The sequence below is a fragment of the Fringilla coelebs genome (assembly GCF_963513975.1).
Source record: "Fringilla coelebs genome assembly, chromosome: 3".
NCBI lineage: Eukaryota > Metazoa > Chordata > Aves > Passeriformes > Fringillidae > Fringilla > Fringilla coelebs.
The window spans coordinates 6,558,045-6,576,650 of record NC_140030.1 but is presented as its reverse complement, the minus strand read 5'-3'; the positions used below and the strand labels follow the sequence as shown (position 1 = coordinate 6,576,650).

The 18,606-nt window shown below is 44.7% G+C and overlaps 2 protein-coding genes across 4 annotated transcripts in view; one reads left to right on the top strand and one right to left on the bottom strand.

Moving 5' to 3' along the window:
• Window positions 1–1,854: 1,854 nt before the first annotated feature.
• SLC25A27 (solute carrier family 25 member 27) lies at window positions 1,855–9,004 on the bottom strand. Its single transcript, XM_084202745.1, has 9 exons — window positions 8,788–9,004; window positions 7,081–7,272; window positions 6,214–6,298; window positions 5,465–5,587; window positions 4,674–4,786; window positions 4,121–4,205; window positions 3,433–3,525; window positions 2,995–3,097; window positions 1,855–2,582 (listed from the first exon to the last, which is right to left on the bottom strand). The coding sequence occupies exons 1-9, from the start codon at window positions 8,888–8,890 to the stop codon at window positions 2,511–2,513; spliced, it is 969 nt and encodes a 322-aa protein (XP_084058871.1). The 5' UTR covers window positions 8,891–9,004; the 3' UTR covers window positions 1,855–2,510.
• Window positions 9,005–12,912: 3,908 nt separating this feature from the next.
• The window catches only part of CYP39A1 (cytochrome P450 family 39 subfamily A member 1), a 22,614-nt gene continuing 16,920 nt past the window's right edge, over window positions 12,913–18,606 (top strand). For all 3 annotated transcript variants that reach the window (XM_084202180.1, XM_084202181.1, XM_084202179.1), the window contains exon 1: window positions 12,913–13,107. In XM_084202180.1, the coding sequence (XP_084058306.1) occupies window positions 12,931–13,107 (177 nt within the window). In that variant the 5' untranslated portion in view covers window positions 12,913–12,930. The remainder of the gene's footprint in view (window positions 13,108–18,606) is intronic.

The following is an 18,606-nucleotide window of genomic DNA, read 5'->3' as shown; positions in this document are numbered from 1 at the left end:
TTTATGTTTATTTATATATGTATTTTTAGCAAGCAAACTAATACTCAATGGTTCTAAATTACAGAATTCTTGTTCATTAATTAGTATTCTGTCTTCTGCTGGGTATTGATTTCTCACTTCTTTTGCAAATTAGTCTATATTCTTCAGTCCTTTTGTTATCTTTTTTCCCAGGTAGGGACTTTCCAGCATACATACTGAGTCTTTGTTAGTCTCTTTTTTGTCTGCTGTTTTCTGCAGAATGTCTTTGTGGTCCATAAATTGTGCACTCCTCGTATCCAGTTTCATCAATAGACCCCTCTTCCTTCAGGCTTTGTTAATTGAAGCATATCAAGGTTATTCTAAAAAAACTTAAGAGTTTTAGTGATTTTTCTGTGTGCCCATAAAAGTAGCTTATGGCAACTTTGATAGTGCAGGCTAAAAGTGGTTTTACACACAGCTTATCATTAATACACTGGTTATGATGATCAGAGAGGCTGACCAATTGTCCTTCGTAGAAAGGCTGAGAGGGTTGGGATTGTTCAGCCTGGAGAAGAAAAGCTTCAAGGTGACCTAACTGTGGCCTTCCAGTACGTGAAGAGAGCCAGCAAGAAAGAAGGAGAGGGACTTTTTACAAGGGCCTGGAGTGACAGGACAAGGGGGAATGGCTTCAACCTGAAAGAGAGCAGGTTTAGATTGGCTGTTAGGAAGAAATTCTTCACTGTGAGGGTGGTGAGACACAGGCACAGGTTGCCCAGAGAAGCTGTGGATTCCCAATCCCTGGAAATGTGCAAGGCCAGGTTGGATGTAGCTTGGGGCAACCTGGGATTCTGGAAGGTGTCCCTGCCCATGGCAGGGGGTTGGAACTGATCTTAGATGTCCCTTCCAATCTAAACTGTTCTATGAATGTATGATAAAAGTACTTATTCTGTCTCATGAAAAAGGTAAAGCTGTGTATCCATCACTGGGTTATCAGGCTAACAGGATGGCAGGTGGGAGTGCTTGGGATGGAACTGAAGCAGCAGCTTTGCTGGTTTGTCATTGCTGGTGCTGGAGTACAAGACAGAAAGAACTTGGATTTCTTTCTCAGGATGACAGCAAGAAATACCAGGATTTCTGAACAAAACCTTTAGATTGATGCACAGGAGATTCTACCTGAATATGAGGAAGAACTTTACTGTGCAGCGACTGAGACCTGGAGTGGATTGTCCAGAGGGGCTGTGGAGTCTCCCTCACTGGAGATATTCCAGAACTGGCTGGGTGCAGTCCTGTGCCCTGTGCTCTGGAATGACCCTGCTCGAGCAGGAAGGTGGAACCAGATGAGCCACAGTGGTCCCTTCCAACCTGCCCCATTCTGTGCTTCTGTGACTCCATAATAATGGTGAGATGAATGTTTTCCAAGCTGGAGGCACACCCCAAGTGCATACAGCCACAACTGAACTACAGTACAATCAGAAAAAGCAAGTGCAAGCCAAGAAAACACCCAAACTCTGTTCAGTGAGAAAATGGCACACTGGAAACACTACATTTTCTACATTAACTCAATTACTAGGTATTACTAAATCAAAGACAGCTTTGTTTTATCTACTCATGGCTGCTTTTAATACTGCATTTTTGACTCTTGATTGCCAAAGGTGAACCTAGTGACAAACAGCACTAGTCTCCTTCTCTATGAAATCTGGAAGACTTTAGGTTTAAAAACAAATAAATCACTCCTGTTCAAACATTTTGCATTGTTGAAGAGAACATTGTATTTCCATTGAGATTTAAAGTGGGCAGAGTGCACATTTCCATGGAAAATGACCCAGTCTGCCACATCAGCACTGAGACTGTCAGAGGACAAGTACTTCAGCTTGGTCCTATGGAGTATCCTGAGACCTTTGAGCATTGCAAAGCAAACTAGGCTTTTGATTTTCTGGGAACAGGACGGCATTTCAATCATGATCTTTCTCAAAGCGTTGAGTGGAGAGGTCAGGCAGTCTCTGGGAAATAAGAGAAACACAAACCCTCCCACTTTTTGTGCAAAGCAGATTTGGAATCAGGTAAACTGCTTTTATCTTTTTTAATATCTAGCACTACAGGCTTGGTTTGCTGACACATCAAACTAACGAGAGGTAGTTCTTGATCTCTGTGCAAATGCAGTTAACAAAAATTCCCAAATAATTTTATAGATGCTTATCCACAGAACTTGTTCAGTGCATTGATGAACCTGCTCTTGTTTTTAGCAATAGAAACCATCTCCATTATCAAACAAACAGACAGTATTATGTTCTATTTGCTTGGTAGGATTTTTTTTATTCCTGTTTGCTGGTTCAGAAAGCTGATCCTGGTTGCTAGCTGAAGTATTGTTGCGACAATTTTATCCTGTGGATAATATAAAATTCATGTAGCAGTCTGATAATCAAATAGTATCCTTAAGTCGTGGCCGTTCCCAACCAGTAAGGACTGGATTTGGAGCAATACATGTGATCCTACAACCCTGTGGAATGAGAACTCAGCTTTTTGACTCCTCTCCTCTGTGAATATTGAAGGTTTTAAAAAGAAGTAACTCCACACAGCCTTCTGATTTGTTCATATGTAAGCCAAAATACCAGTGACCAGGGTGCCTGTGAAAGCAAACACTGGAGTTAGAGGCTTAAAACAAAAGTAACCCAATAAATAAGCCCATGAGATTAAACTATCTCCTCTAAAAATCATATTCTTAACTTCAATCTCATATTGCTCTGGTTCCTAGAGAGGTTCCCAAGCCTCTGTCTGCCCAGAGGCACAACTCCCCATCCCTGGAAGTGTTCAAGGCCAGGTTGGACGGGGCTCTGAGCAAGTGGAAGTTGTCCCTGCCCATGGCAGAGGGTTTGGAATGAGATGATCTTTAAAGTCTCTTGAACCCAAACCATTCTACAATACGATGACTATGTCTTTCATACAAAAATTGTAATATTACACAGGGTGAGGGCTGCATCCACACTCCTCACATTTTAATGCTAATTGTTCTTGTAAAGAGAGTTAAAAAGCATGTACCATTCGCATCCAGGTTGGTATAAAGCCTTTGTACAGAGACATAAACCCTTCACCCTGGACAGTTTGAATCAAGCAGTCCATGGAAGATTTATAGAGCAGACCTCTAGCAATGTGCAAGAAGAACAAACAGTGTTAGGATTACAAATACACAATTAAAAGAAAAAAACATCCCACTCATAAAAATAATTTGTGCTGGGATTTTTCTACAAGCCAAAGTGCTTTTGTAAGCTCCTTGGAGCCTAATCCAGAACTGAAATCCACTGGTTATGCTTAGGTGGCTGTCACAACACCACCCCCCAGACATTTACTCAATCAATAAAATCATCTGATTAGAAAGATGAAGAGCAAATTATCAACTTAGCACTTCACTCCCAGTGAAATCAGTTAGACCATGGTTTCAATGTGCTACTGAAAAGTTGGTCTGTGAAGTGTCCATACCTTCCCTGCTTATCTCTTGGCTGGTTCATTATCCGGGTTTTGACCACGTCAGCAGGAGTTCCCAGAACAGCTGCTACCAGCCCAGAGCAGGCACTGCCAACAGCAACAGATACTTAAGGAAGAAACCAAGATGTATCATAAAAATTTCAGCATTGTGATTCCAGTTCTTATAATAAAGATGTATTAAAACAGTTATCATCAAATCATGAGTAATAACTCATAACATATACTTGATTTGGGAGGCTTACTCTTAGTGCTCTTGCTCACATGTCCTCCCAGTGCCAGCTGCCCCCACTCTGTGTAAAATTCTGAGTCAGGGATGAAGGACCCACAATAGGCAATTCATAATATTGTTTATATAAAGCAATTTTTTTCATCACTTAAGAGAGTAAAAGAGGATGTTCTGCAGAAGTTGTATCACTGTGCTCCCACAGATTAGAGAAAAGGTGTTTAAATGCACCAACACGGCACTTCTAGTGAGGACAGTTTCGTAGTAATGGTTGCATCCTTTCTCTTGTGTCTTCTATAAAGTGATGTTCTCTAAGGAAAAAATTGATTCTAAAGTTGCATTTCATCAGCAGTATCAAAATCAAATGATGGGGTCTTCTGCTGGCACAGAGAGGCAGATGAAGACAGCAAGGCTGGAAATGCTCCAGAGTGGAAAAGGGATAATTGGAGAATACGGCACCTGCTGACACTGTGAGTCACACTGTTGTCCACAAGTGTTGTGTTCAGAAGCAAGAAGTGCTTCACTGTGTCATAAGTGGTCAGATCTGTAAAGAGGATAGTGAGAAAAAACAGCACTGTCAGGGGTGAATGGTCTATGCTGTTCACAACACAGGATGTTCATTTCCACTGAGGCTCCTGCCTTTGGCTCAGCTGGCACTCTGCCCCAGTTTTTAATGAGGGCTGTGGCGCCTGAGTCCTGTCTTTAGACATGTGAGTACATTCTCCTTTCTGTTCCCATCTGCTCACTTGGGCACTGGGTTGTGGCTGGTGAAGTCCCTGCTTTGCTGGACATGGGACCCCTTCAGCTTCTGGCTCACTTTTCCTTAAATTCAAGTAAACACTGTTACTTTTAAGCCATTTGATTTCCACAGGACCAAAACATAGGCACACAAGGCAGAGGTCACCTGCAGAGTGCTCCAAACAGGGCCCTAAGACAAAGGGAGCAGCTGAGCCACTTTTTCTTAAAGCTTTGGTGGGGCCTTAAATGCTGCAGGCCAATTTATTCCATTTACCTCCCATATTCACCAGAGCAGCTCTCTGGACATTTGGTACCCATCCAGCCCAAAGTCCCCTTACTCCTCCTTCAGACAGAATCTTCAGAAATGCATGGTGCACACCCCGAAACCTGAAATCAAAATGAAATCTGTGGGTAGAGAGCCCAGCGAAATCTTTGCATGTTCCAGTACTTTGCTGCACTGGGTCCTCACATAAGATTAGGAATTTATACCTGCAAGGATCTGGCACTCCAGATCCATTTTTGGATCTGTCTTTGACTTTCATGCCACAATATTTTACCAGAGATACCGTTGCCTTGCAAAGCAGTGATCTGGTCCCTAAGAGCAGACAAGCCTTAGATCCCACACAGGGTTACAATACTAAATGTATGTGACACCAAATGGAATGCAAAGAGCAGCATGTCTTGGTATTTGCAGAAGAGTCTCAACCCCTGCTGTGTGCCAGTCTTCCTTGTGCCTGTGCATCCTGCACGAGCCATTTCACTTGTGCTTTCTTCCATCTTCAGAAAGCGCCCTTCCCTCCCCATGGTGCAGTGCTGACATGGACGTGCTGCAGCACAGAGGATGGGTTTGTGGTCCCTGAGACCAATAAATCAGAATAAAGAAGATGAGTACAAATGGAATAAGGAGGAGGTCTTGAATTCCTCCCCTCTTCACTGCCCAGAGCCATCGGGTGCTCTCCCTGTAAAAGGGCACAGAGAAGGGGTGGCAGAAAACAGAGAAACACACCCTGGGCCAAAGAGTTATCAGTAACAGGGGAAGAAACACCAGCTCTGAGAGGAACCAACCGTAACGGCTTTCCTTCCAGCTTCCTTTTTCCCTCCATCTGCATCTGCACCTTCACCAGATCAGTTGGGCTGGCAAAAAACTGTCCAATGGCACCCGCAGCTATGCCTCCAACCACAGCCTTCCTGCCAAATGGAGAGAAATTGTGCTCCAGAGTACACTGAAAATTTTCCCAGCTCACAGTGCTCAAAGCTGAAGAGTTCAGCAGCACAACCCAGGTGGAATAAGTGTAAACAGTTATTCCATATATTAACAGCCAAAGCAAAGGTAATAATTGTGGTGACTACAGGTCGTTAAGGTAAGTAATATTTCTGTCAATTTTCAAAAAGGGTTAAAACTTACCTGGGAGGAAAAAAAACAAAACAATGTTTCATTTGGCTCTTTGCTTAAGGTTTAAAGGCAGGACAGCAAAGTACACAAGTAAAGGATGATGCTCCATGTATTATAACTGAATGCCCACCTGAAATTCCAAACTGCTTGCTGATATATAAAACTTTTCTTTCTCTCCCACTGCTACTAGATGAACTGTGTTAATTTTATGGGTCTATTTATTTTAGTAAAATCAGAAATTTCAGTATTATCCATAGGTCCCCCTTCCTGTAGCATTGGGCATGACAGGTATTTTGCAGTAGATTTTATCAATCCCATTCTAAAACCAGATACATTTTGGACCTAAGATACGGCTGTAGGTCTCCTACAGTAAGGACAATCCCCAAACAAGCAATAAATATGCAGGAATATGCTACATTACCAGAGAGGAAAGCTTTCACCTTCGTTCCTGCCAAGCACGGAGTCACGGAGATGTTCATAAGTAACCATTCGAACACCAGTGTATACTGTGGAAAACAAAAGAAGGAGACAGTTCTTGGGTCTGCATTTCTGCAGGTCACAGTGAGAGAGAGATCAAGACCTTGGTTTATGGCACTCCAGAGCTCACCAGGGTCAGCTGGTGACTGCTCTCCTGTTTGTGATCCGAATGGGGAAAGTGAGGGGTTTGCCTGGTGTCAGGGGGAGAGCCAGGGCGTTTTAGCATCAAAAAATCTCTCTGGCTGAGCCACAGGTCTGCCAGGAGGCAGCACAGCTTTGCCTGCACCCTAAGATGGGACCCCATCGCCTCCTTCTGGGCTGATGCCAAGCACGAAACCTCTACGAGTGCTTCTGAGATTTGTTGTTGTCACCATATTTCCAACGAAAGCACAGAAAGCTGTTACTTGTGGCAAACCACTAATGCATTTCTTTTAAGCAATTGTATTTTTCCCTTGTGCTTGCAACCTCATCTTTTTTCCTAATCAGTCCCCACTTCCCTCACATATGAGACACTTATTGTTCTGAGAACTCTGAGTGTCTGGACTTCCTGAACAAGACCTTCATGCAAAGATAACAGAAAACTTATATTTTGTTTTCCCAGAAGCCAGAATAAGGCCATGAAGGACTCGACAAGTAAAGGAAGAGATGCTATTGATCTGAAATCTCGTATATTTCAAAGTGGGATTGCAGGGCTAGACTGAAATGTCCTCACAGATATATTTCAAGTACAAGAAAATATGGCAAGCTCACTCCAAAAGGCTTGGCCACAGGAGGCAGGACCCATCGTGTCCCATCACGAGCAGATATTCACCTATGTGGCGGTAGACGGCCGGCGTAGCTCCTTGCCAGAGCATCCGTACCCCCTCCTCCTGCACGATTCCAGCCGCCGTGCGCAGCATCCCGCGGTACGGGACCGCCGGCCCGGCCGCAGCTCCACCGCGGCGCACGGCAGCTTCACCTTGGATCTGCAGCCGGGTTTTCGTGAGATCCAGGGGAAATGTCACTGAGGGCAAAGGGCCGGGAACACACATGAATACGAGTGCGGCTCCAGGGAGACCTCCGGTGCCGGGAACAGCCTCACCACAACGCCCTGCCAGCCCAAGGGGCTGGGCAGGCACCAGCAAGGAGCAGGGGCTGTACCCAACAGGGTCCAGGAGATCCCTGGAGAAAAGGAGAATTCTCATCCAGGTCTGTTAAAAGTGGCTCTAGGCACAAGTAACTAAATGACATTCCTGTCAAACACAGAGTCTTTCTCCCATATTTAGTTTTGCAGATTTGTTACGCAAATATGTGTACCTTCTCAGGGACTCGGGATTAAAAATCCTGTTCCAGTCACTCCCCCTGAATACAGACCAGTCATATCTCTCAATTGGTCATGTGATCTTTCCAATTCTGTCCAGCCACTATCCAGCACAGTGGCAGCACATGTTATGAACAGGAACAACCCCACAGAGGTCATCATAATGCTGACATACATTCAGGATCACCTACAAACTTAAATACATACCTGTCCTACAAATCACCCTAAAGCATGCTTGTTTTCATTATACAGGCACAGAAATAATGTCTAGACTCTTATTTCTCTCTCTGAAATAACTGGTGGCCACTGAAGGAGAGCCAAGGTGACTCAGCTTCCCAGGGCAGCTCCTGAAACACTATGGATACATATTTGTGCCCCTCATTTCAGTTCCAGGACAGGAATCCTGGTGATGGACCTTTCCAGCCTGTGGCAGGGAAGGAGCAGGGCTTGTCTTTGTTTGATACCTCTGAGACACACCAGGGTCCTTCCGAAGCAGGACTCAGGTCCTTCCCTGCCAAGGGAAGGCAGTCACTGCTGAAAGCCTCAGCAGGTTTATAGTCTATTTGTGCATTAAGTTTGGTATTCATGTTTAGAGATTAGCAAAGACTGATAAATTACAAATCCTTAGAGAAATGTAACTGACTTGCCTGTAAGAGCCTGTAGAAATTATAAAGAATGTGCTGAAAAATATTCAAAATCAGTTACTTGGTCACAAAGCAGTGATACACAGATGCCAGAGAGCTTCTATTCCATGCTTCACCAAGCACTTTTCCAACTCCATTTTTATAAGCATCTCCACTGCGACCAGAAACTTAAGAGTTGATTTTTCTTTGATTAACCTTCATTGACTATGAAAAGGAAATTCCTGAAGGAATAAGGCCTTGCTAGTAACTTAGGCAACAGATCTGCCAGCCTCTTCAGACTTTCTCTGGAAACTCAGCCAGTGCAGAGCTTAAATTAGTCACAACTGCACTGAGTTAATGACTGCAGCCCTTCAGTCTCCAAGGCAAAGATTTCATCCTGAAAAACCCTCCCTCCAGCCACAGTCAGGTGGCATAAAACACTTAGATTATGGAAAAGTCACGACTAGCACAGTGAAATGCAGATTTGCTGGAGCAGAACGCTGAGGAATGAGGTATCCGGGGCCTGATGTTCCCCCTGCCCCCCGTAAGTAAATCTGACCCCCCTTCCCTCTCGGAAAACCACGGTGAGTTGTACCTAGTTCTGCCACAGCCGCTGCACAGGCTGACAGAGCGAATTTGCTGGCTCGGGGCCATCTCTCTGGAAGAGGTAAGCTCCTCTCTTCTTCTGCAGATGACATCTAGCATCTCACATGGAACCGAGGGTAACCAGCCACCGTGCCCGGCTGTGTCTGCAGCAGGAGCGGGTCCTAGCGCAGATCAGCTCGGGGTGGTTTAGGAGACAAGCTAAAGAAGGTCATGTTTCTCCAGCGCCAGCACCGGGAACTGCAGCAGCCTGAGTGGCTCTGCAGAGCTGCAAGGCCCTTCTGCAGTGACACAAGAGACTCCGGCGCAACAGGCTCCTGGGAAATGTAGTCTGTCACCAAGGCTGCTCTGTGCCCGGAAACCAGCACTGCAGGTACAGACACACGCACTGATTTGTTCATTATCTGCATTAAAAAGAATAATCGTTAATGAGAGCGCAAGATTACATGTGGGGTCAGTTTGCTTTGCGGGGTGCTGTCATTGGCAGCACTGCCTGCGGAGCCCCAAACTCTGTTCCCGTGTCAAGCAGCTGCATCCGGGCGGGATTAATTGATCCAGATCTGCTTTAGTAAGAGCCGCATTAGCAATAGCTACGTGCCGAGCTGGGGCTACGGATTAGGCACACAGCACTGCAGTTTGAACAAGGATCTCAGCAAGCCTGGGATGGCAGAAATTGATCACTTCTCAGAGCTCTTAAGTGCAAAGTTTAAAGCTTTTCCTGTCTGAGTGCTGAAGTCCTGTTGTGTGCCAGTCCTAATTTCTCTTAATTTATTGTAGAGCTTTTAAGTTATCATTAAGGCTCAGCTGAATCCCTAAGTTAATCATTAGCCATTAGTCAGTAATCCTCATGCTGATTTGAGGATTTTTTGGTCACAGAAACTTTACCCAGAACACCTCCCCACACTTCTGACTGCCTAAAGCTTTGGTGTGTAGTCCCTGCCAAAATAATTCAGACAAATTAAGGGAGCATTGCAGGTGAAATATTCAGTTGAAGTTACCAGGAATTGGTATTAAATTGGATCCTTCTTGCGGTTAAAATTCATTAGAATTCATGCAGGGATAAAACAAGCTCCTGACAAAGCCATGTGGTCTTTCCATGGTTAAAAATGGGGACAGGGGATATTGCAATCTAATGCAAATGTGCCTGGCTGCATGGAAGGTATGAGTGGTTCAGAGCCTATTTCTGGACAGTTCATGCCATCTGCTGTAGCACTTGGTGCCTCCCTCCACAGCTGTTCTGTGAGCTTGGGTCAGTTTGTGCCACACTCTGTCAGCCTGTGTATCATCGACTGTGATGTGGGGTAGAGAGGACCTCTAGAATTCACCTGCAGTCATCCTACAGTCCTTTGTCACAGCAAGGAGAGCTCTGGAGTTACAGCAGGTTGTTTGGTCCCCTGAAAACCTCCCAGGACAAGGGTTTCACAACCACCCTTTAGCTCTACGCCTCTGGGTCATTCTGTTTTCTGTATGACCATGCTGCAGGGAGTAGAAAACAACAACTAGATCTCTGCTTAAAGTAAACCTCATAGGATTGCAGCATCCTATGGAAGGAGCAGCTATCCATGGTAATCTCTAGCCTGAAGAAATAGGTTCTTTTTTAAACCAGATGATTAGGGGATGGCTGTGAAGAGGAATATTCTCTTCCCACAGGACCTCTGAAGTGAGCCTGACTAGAGGCGGATGCTTGCATGGACAGCTCTGTGATGTGTGGAGAAGAAAAGGCCAGTACTCATGGAGATCCATCAAACACCTGGAGTTCCTATATCCCCGAATCCTGAGAAGACAGCACCAGCAGAGAGGACCCTTCCTATTCATTTATTTCAATTCTCAGTGATATGGAGTTTTATGGTTTCTGTCCCAAGCCAGTTTGACCAAAGGCTGCATATAGAGGGGGAGAGTATGGACTTCAGATGGGGTGGAAGCCCAGCAGTGGGGTCTGGGACAGCTGTGTGCTGCTGGAGAAAGGCAGCCAGACTGCCCTGTGCCCTCACCTGTGCCTCTGTGTTAGTTCACTTTAAAAACCATTAAGCATTAACCACGGCCCAGCCTGAGGAAAGCTTGGCTGTGACTGGTACATATTCCCACTGGCTGTGTCCTCCTCACAATGGTCCCTTGCATCTCATGTCCTTCACCAAATCGTGCCCTAAAAGTACAACCTAAACAAAACAAAAAATGCCAAAACAAACACAAAGGCTTTAATGAATGTCTTCACAGAGGCTTGAGGAATTGTCTGACCTGTATACATAGATCGCTTTAAACTCACTACTCAGTCAGTTAATGAAAATATACCATGCATATAATGAAAAGATGCATTTTCTCCAATATTTCAAGGCCTTTAGCTCTCTTATCACTTTACCCCTTTAGAGGAAGAGAAATACTTTAATGGATAAATAAAACCAGTAAATAAACATATAAAGATCTGTGATAGCTAAACACAGAAGTGTAGAAATATCATAGTTAACAGTGATTTATGTTTGTTCCAGACAGTTTGGAAAATGGAGATCAACACCTTATTTGTCACAGCTGACATATATGAGCTTGTTCTTCTGCACCTACAACCAACATGTAACATCCCAAGGTATTTCAAAATGATTGTTTAATGAAGAACATACACCTAATTTTCACAGCTCTTAACCTCCTACTATCAGTTATATTTCTGCTGTGCTACTTTTACCATACTGTCTGTCTGCACAGGTACAAAGGTTCCTGTTTGTGCACCTCTTCTGTATGAGAAGTGAATTAAAGTCACTTTGTATCTGTATTTGTTTATGCCCACTGCCAGTTGCCCTTTCACTGGGCACCCTGAAAAGAGCCTGGCTCCATCTTCTTTGCACCCTCCCTTCAGGTGTTCATACACACTGATAAGATCCCCCTGAGCCTTCTCCAGACTGAGCTGTCCCAGCTGCCTCAGCCTCTCCTCAAATGACAGATGCTCCAGCCCCTTTTTGCACTTCACTCTTGGCAGAGGATCACCTCCCTCAGTCTGCTGGCAGCACTTTCCCTGATGCAGCCCAGGGTGCTCTTGAGTGCAGAGGTCCATCTCTGACTCGTGTTCAGCCTGGTGTCCACCAGACCCCAGATCTGCAAAGTTCCTGCCCACCCAAGTGCGACTGGTGCCCGGTGTTGTTCCTACCCAGGGGCAGAACTTGGCATTTCCCTTCACTGAACTTCATTAAGTCTTTTTAAAATTTATTATTTATTTTTGCCAGGAAAAGCTGGACCAGGGGATCCTTGGGGTCCCTTTATTCTCTGATTTTGATATAAGTCCCTCTCTGCCCACTTTCCAGCCTGCTGAGGTCCCCCTGAGTGACAGCACACTCATCTGGTCTGTCAGCCACTCCTCCTGGTTTTCTGTTCTCTTCAAACTTGCTGAGGGTGTGTGGGGGTAGATGCTGACAGCACTTCCTAGGGGTTTTTTATACTTAATGTATTCTGTAAGTAATTTTGATGTGCCTTTCACACATGCAAAGAAACTAATCTGACCTCTCTGAAACCTTTCTTGTGACATGGCACAGATATGATAGAGGTGGCCAGCAGGTTTTGAGCTGTTAGTTCAACCTCAGAAGCGTTTCTCTGCTCCTCAGACACTGGACATGCATCCAGCCTTCAATGAGGTATCTCAGATAGGCGAGAGCTACCTTTCTTAAGGTTTCTGCTTCTGGTGATGCCTGCAGAAGTTTCTTGCCGTCTCTGACTTGCTGAAAGCGAAATGTCTGTAAATCACAGGCTCTCTGCTTTGAAATCTCAATACTGCAAAAAACACGTATATTTTTTTAATTTAAGAAGGCTCTGCACTGCTTTGCCAGCGTTCCTGGCCGTGTCCCTGGCTGCCCGGGTGGCCTTCCAGCAACCAGTGCAAAGTCCAAGGCTTTGCCACAGCAACATCTGGGTTTTGCAAGCAGCAGACTTGGTCCTCATCCCAGAAGAGAGCAGAACTGGCTCTGTCTTTAACAGAACAAGGGCTTGTGCCCTGTGCTGCTCGGGGCTTTCCCGCTGTCCCGGTGGCAGCGCTCGGCTGGCAGGGCCGGTCGGAGCGGCCTCCGCGGATGAACTCGGAGCGCGGCCAGCGCGGCCATGCCGGGGCTGCGGCGGGCGGAGCAGCTGCCGGGGCCGGGACAGGCGGCCGGGAGGCAAAATGGATCTCGCTCTGCTCTTGGCAGCACTCCTGGGACTCCTCATTGTCAAGGCTCTTTTGTTTCAGCTGAGAAACCCGAGCTCCCCTCCTTGCATCAGGAGCTGGATCCCTTGGTTTGGAGCTGCGTTTCAGTTCGGGAAAGCTCCTCTGGAGTTTATAGAGCAAGCCAGGAACAAGGTAATGGGTGTGCTGGCCTGCCTGCTCGTGGCTGCGTGCTCAGGGTGGCTGCCTGCGAGGGGAAAGGCAAGCAGAAACTTCTGAGTTCAGTTTTGCGCTTTCCTGTCACGTTTTATAACGTCAGGAGCATTTAAATGATGAAGAATCGGCTTAGAGCCACCAGCATCGGTGAGTTGTGGATCTGATCCAGGCACGATCTCTGTGCTGTGATCATCCTGTCTGGACCCCTGCCGTTTTGCTTTTGCAGTCTGGCTGTGTGTTAATCTTGGTTTCAGATAGTGTGGAAAGCTCTGTGCCAAGTGCTGGGACCAGGAAACTACTTATTTGCATGCCTAAAGTTAGGTGAGATTTTTGAGCACCATCTGGTGTCCCTCAGCATTCAAGCAACACACAGATGTGCTTGGCAGATAAAATTTTCTGTCCTAAAAATCTTAACTAAACATGGGGGTCAGGATTTACCCCTTGGACTTGAATTTCTTTTTCTGTGTCTGTCAGATAGAAAGAGGTCAAATTCTTAATTTCTAGATTTTTAATAATAACTGACATAAACCCGAGTTTCCCACTTTCATTCAGGGATTATATCACCTGCTACTACAGTGTCATCAGCCTTGAGTGTTCCACGCTGAAGGATCACACAGCCCCACTACTTGGAAAAACTAGCTAAAAATGAAACCACTGTTACATCCTGATATTTGAAAAAAACCCCACAGCAATAAATACTGGATGTTTAAAATTTACTTTTTCATTTTGAACTGCTAGATTTCATATTTGTATTTCTTTTTGTATTGTTATAAACTCATGGTATTAAAGCAGAGGATTAAATCTGATCTTTGAGAACAACAAGATCTGTCAATCTTGTATTCAAGCACATTGGGTGCATCATGGGGTAAGCTCAGAGGTGTGATCTGGAGTTTCTTAGATTCTCAGTGCTTGACAGGCCAGTTTAAATTTTATATTGCTGTGTCTTTCCTGTAGCTTTCATCTGTGCAAATGCACATTCTTTGGCTCTGGGTTAATTTTGGTGTTCATTCGCCTGGAGACCCTCTAGGCTCCAGGTTGATTCTGTGGCAGCTGCTGACATATCTGCACACTCCAGGAACACCTGAAGAACTTTATAAACCTCCAGTTTTGTTGGGACAGAAACTAGGACAGGAAACATTTTCAATGGCTAAAAACTCAAAGCAAAGAAGGAAGAGAAGGCTTTCTTATATCTCTCCCTTTACTGTGTGTTCGCTGGCAGGGCCTTTCCTTGACTTCTAGTTCAGCAGCTCCTTCTGACCTCTCCCTGTGGTCCCCTTGGGCCAAGGGTGATGTCTCCATCCATCTCTCCCAGGTTTGCCACTTGCCTGCAGCACCATCACCTGACAGTCTCCCTGCCTCTGAGGAAGGCCACTTGTTTGTTGTCCCCTTCCTCTCCTTAAGCCCTCCTCAGGCACTGAAATCCCACCTCCCACGCTGGCACGCTGTGCTGAGGCCAGGAAAAATAAGTCTTCTCCTTGCTGCTCCCTTTTAAAAGAGTAGGCACTGTTGGAGAGCACAGCCAAACCAAACACGCGCTGCTGCCCAAGGGGTCATTAACAGGCACTACAGGGCTTGCAAAATACATCTGCAATAATTGCAGGCTCCTTAATGCTGCCAGAACAAGGTTAAGTGTCCTTAGTATGAGTGAGCTGCCCTCTTAAAAGGTGTTACAGAAACAGGCTTTAGGCAGTGTGAAACCTCATCTCTGCAAGGTCATTATCTTCAGGGGAAACTCTTGCAATTCCTCCTCTGGATTAATCCTTCAGACTGTCAAAGTGACACTCATGTCTTTCTTAATTCCCTTCTTTCTTAATTCCTTTCTTCCTTAATTCCTTTTGTGTCTCTCCTTCACTGTTTTTTCTCTCAAGTCCTGGGTAACACAGTAAAGTTCCACTGCTTCCAGCCTGCCCTTTGCTTGGAGTTTGCTGCTTCTATTTTCCTCCCACGGAAGAACACGTGGGCTGGAAGAATTGTCTCCTTTTCCCCTTGTGTCATCACTGGGACTAAGAAAAGAAAGTTCCCCTGCTCTAATAAAATATTTAATCTCTTGTCTAATAAAAGATACCACCTCTTCCTCTTAAAGCTGCCTGGTGAGACAAGTTTTGTAGCAATCTGGAATGGACAGGAAATAACCAGAACCACCATGCCACATAAAATACAGGGTGATGTGCTTAATGAGGGGTTCATAGGGTGTGGCTCCCCAGTTCTCCTCGCAAATGTGGTAAGAGTTAGTAAGGAATTTCAAATTCTTCTCCTCAGTTTGCTAATTAAGCAAACAGGAAGAGTTCAGTTAAATGCAGGAGATTGTTCTGCAGTGTTGAAGGGACCTGTGGGATCCATACATCCCTCTCAGAGACAGTGCTGAATTCGGACAAGGTGCTGTGTCCCAGGACTGTAGGCCTTTCTGTTTGTGGCTGGATGAGGGATGCCTCATTGGGTTATCTGCAAGGGACATGTGGAGGGGAGCAGGCTGGAGGAGGCTTCTGGTGGAGCATTTCCACAGTCAGTGTCCACAGCTGAGTCACTGGAGGTCTGTGACTGCTCCCAGGTGTAAAAGACCAAAATGCTGCAGTCCCTGAGCTAGAGAGGGGACATGGCATTGACCCTGTGTGTGTGCCCACCCAGTGCTCCCAGCTCCCAGCAGAGCTCTTGGTGCAATGCAGCTGTCTCAGCTGAGAGTGGTTGCTCTCTGTCAGTGCCCCTGGGGAATATGATTATTTCCCTGATTTCCTTTGAGATTTTGGAGAACATCCTTCTGAAGTTTTTCTGTCTCTGGAGTGTTACTTTCCTTAGGCTTGAATCTGTCTCTTACTGTGGCACTGAAGTGTTTCCCAATCTTTGGAAAAAAATTAGCTTTCATGAGTGAAAGCAATAAATCTTAAAAGGGTTTTTTTTTTTCTATCTCTATGTTGTGGAGTGTCCTTAAAAGCTGTTTCAGAGCAGTAATCTGGCTGCAGTGCTGGCAGCAGAGCCTGCACTCCATTGGTACCTTCCCATAACACAAGTGCAGAGCTGCCCCACAGCTCATTCCAGGAGCTGATTTTATTGCAGTGTAACATCAATGTAGTTAGACATTTTGACAGATGAACAGTCTGGTTATTCAGGTGTCTGTCTGGGACAGCAGCCATTAGGTGATGCTCAGTAACAGGGTGTAAGGAGCACATCCAGGTGGAGTGTATATAGCCTTCTGCTTTTTCTTCCTGCCTCCTGGTTTAGGGATTTGCTAGGCTGGAATTTGCATCTATAAGATTTGACCTAATCTCTTTTGTTACCCCATGTATAAATTTGGCTTCACAGCAATGCGCAGCAGTGAATCCTTAATTTAATCATGACCCATATGAATAAAGTATTCTGTCTGGTTTTAAACCATCTTACTCCTAATCTCAAGCCCATTAGCTCTCACATTATGAGGAACTGAGAATAATGATTATCTTTTCCTCTTTTCCTGGGATCTGAGTTCACTTAATCTCCTTTTATTGAAATATTCATGCATGTTGTGCATCCCTTTGACTAGCTCAGAATATCATGCTGATATGGAATGGGCAGAAGCACAAATTAAGGATGCAGGCACAGGATGGGTTTAGATGTTTCTTGTCCTTTTTCCTCTCCTTTCCTAGCAAGAGCTCCAGATTAATTATCATAGAATGGTTTGGGTTGGAAGGAGCCTTAAAGATCATCTCATTCCAACCCCTTTGCCACAACAGGGACACCTTCCACTGTCCCAGGTTGCTCAAAGCCCCATCCAACCTGCTCTTGAACAATTCCAGGGATGGGGCATCCACAACTTCTCTGGGCAATCTGTGCTGGGGCCTCACCACCCTCACAGTAGAGAATTTCTCCCAAATATCCAGTGCAAACCTACTTGCTTTCAGTTTGAAGCCATTTATTAGCACTTGCATTATAGATTTTGGAATAATTTCAGAGTGTCATTATTCTAAGCCTTCTTCTGTGACATTTCTAGGTCTTCTCATTTTTTAGACTCTCAAATGACTCCAGATCATGAGTAAACTTTTAGTTCTTCCTCCAAAGAATGAATTAGAAAATACTTCTAATGCCACACAACCTCATGTCTCCCTAAAAGCTGTACTGGGCTCTTTTGCAGTACATCCTATTTATCCACTACTAATTCCAATCTTTAATAATGCTTACTGTAATTTTTTGAGTACTAAAATGACTCTGAGGCTTCCCACATCCTTCTGAAACTATGTTTGCCTGTCCATCCTCTTGTTGCTGAGGTTGATTTAACAGATCACAGTAGGGAGTTCTGCAACTTCTTATTTTAATTCCTCAAGAGTTCTGAATTGAAATATTTATCACTGTTTTACCTAGAACTTCTGCTCAATACTTCCTTCAAAACAAGGTCTCAGTCCATCACTCTCAGTGAAAGGCTCCAAGGTGGGACTTGTCCTACACTGATACAATCCCTAACTCAGGTTCCTTCCCCACTTGGTTTCCTTACACCTTGAGTGTTTATCAGGCTCAGCAGTACACTGGGAGACTTCCTGCATCTGGCATGCTTGGAAAAGTCTCTATTGTTGGGGAGGCAGATTGCCTTTATTAGTTTGATTCTCAAACCTTTCTCCGTAGTTTAATTTTGCTTTGCATTTATCAAATGTCGTATCTATTTGGCCACAAAATTCTGCTTTCTGAAAGGTTTGTTTGACAGTGGTCCTCTGTGAGGCTGACTTATTCTGGAGAAGGTCATCTATGGCGCTTTCTTTTTTCAGTTTTGTTAAATATTGGTCTGATTTCAATGATTCTAAATGGATTGCAGGAAGTCAGATGAGATTCAAACCCAGATTGTTGTGTGGGTGTTTCCAGGTTACCAGGATGGTCTCTGGACACGTAGTCAGTGCTGTCAGTGGAATCCAAGGGCGGCTCAGCTCCCTCCAAAAACAGGAGTGCAGGAGATGGTCTGGATGGTTTAGAATCCCCTGACTGCACAGACTTGATTTCTGTTGTCTATTCTGGGAGCTCAGACATCTTACTCGCATGTTATCACCTAAAATAAAGTGTTCCAATCTTTAATTGAGTGTGACCTTAATTGAATAATTAAGTGTTATTGCAAGTTGCTATTAGTTCAAATTTAATTTTATTTTAAAATTAGTTAAAGTACATTTTAATGTTAATTTAAAATTTTAAACATCTAATTTTTAAGCGTGGTACAAATTCACTGATTTTTATCCAGACTGATAATGAGGACATGGACCTCAAAAAGCAATCTTAGAAATTTAGCTATTACAGAGTCATGGAATCACAGCTTGGTCTGTGTTGGAAGGAACCTTAAAGCTCATCTTGTTCCACTTCGTGCCATGGGCAGGGACAAATTCCAGTGGACAGGTGCTCAAAGCCTCATCCAACCTGGCCTTGAACACTTGCTATTAAAACAATATTTTATTTATTATCACCCAGAGACTTTGAACTGTCATTCTTTCTTTAATAATTTGCAATTGAAGAACTGATGCCAGGGGGAATCTT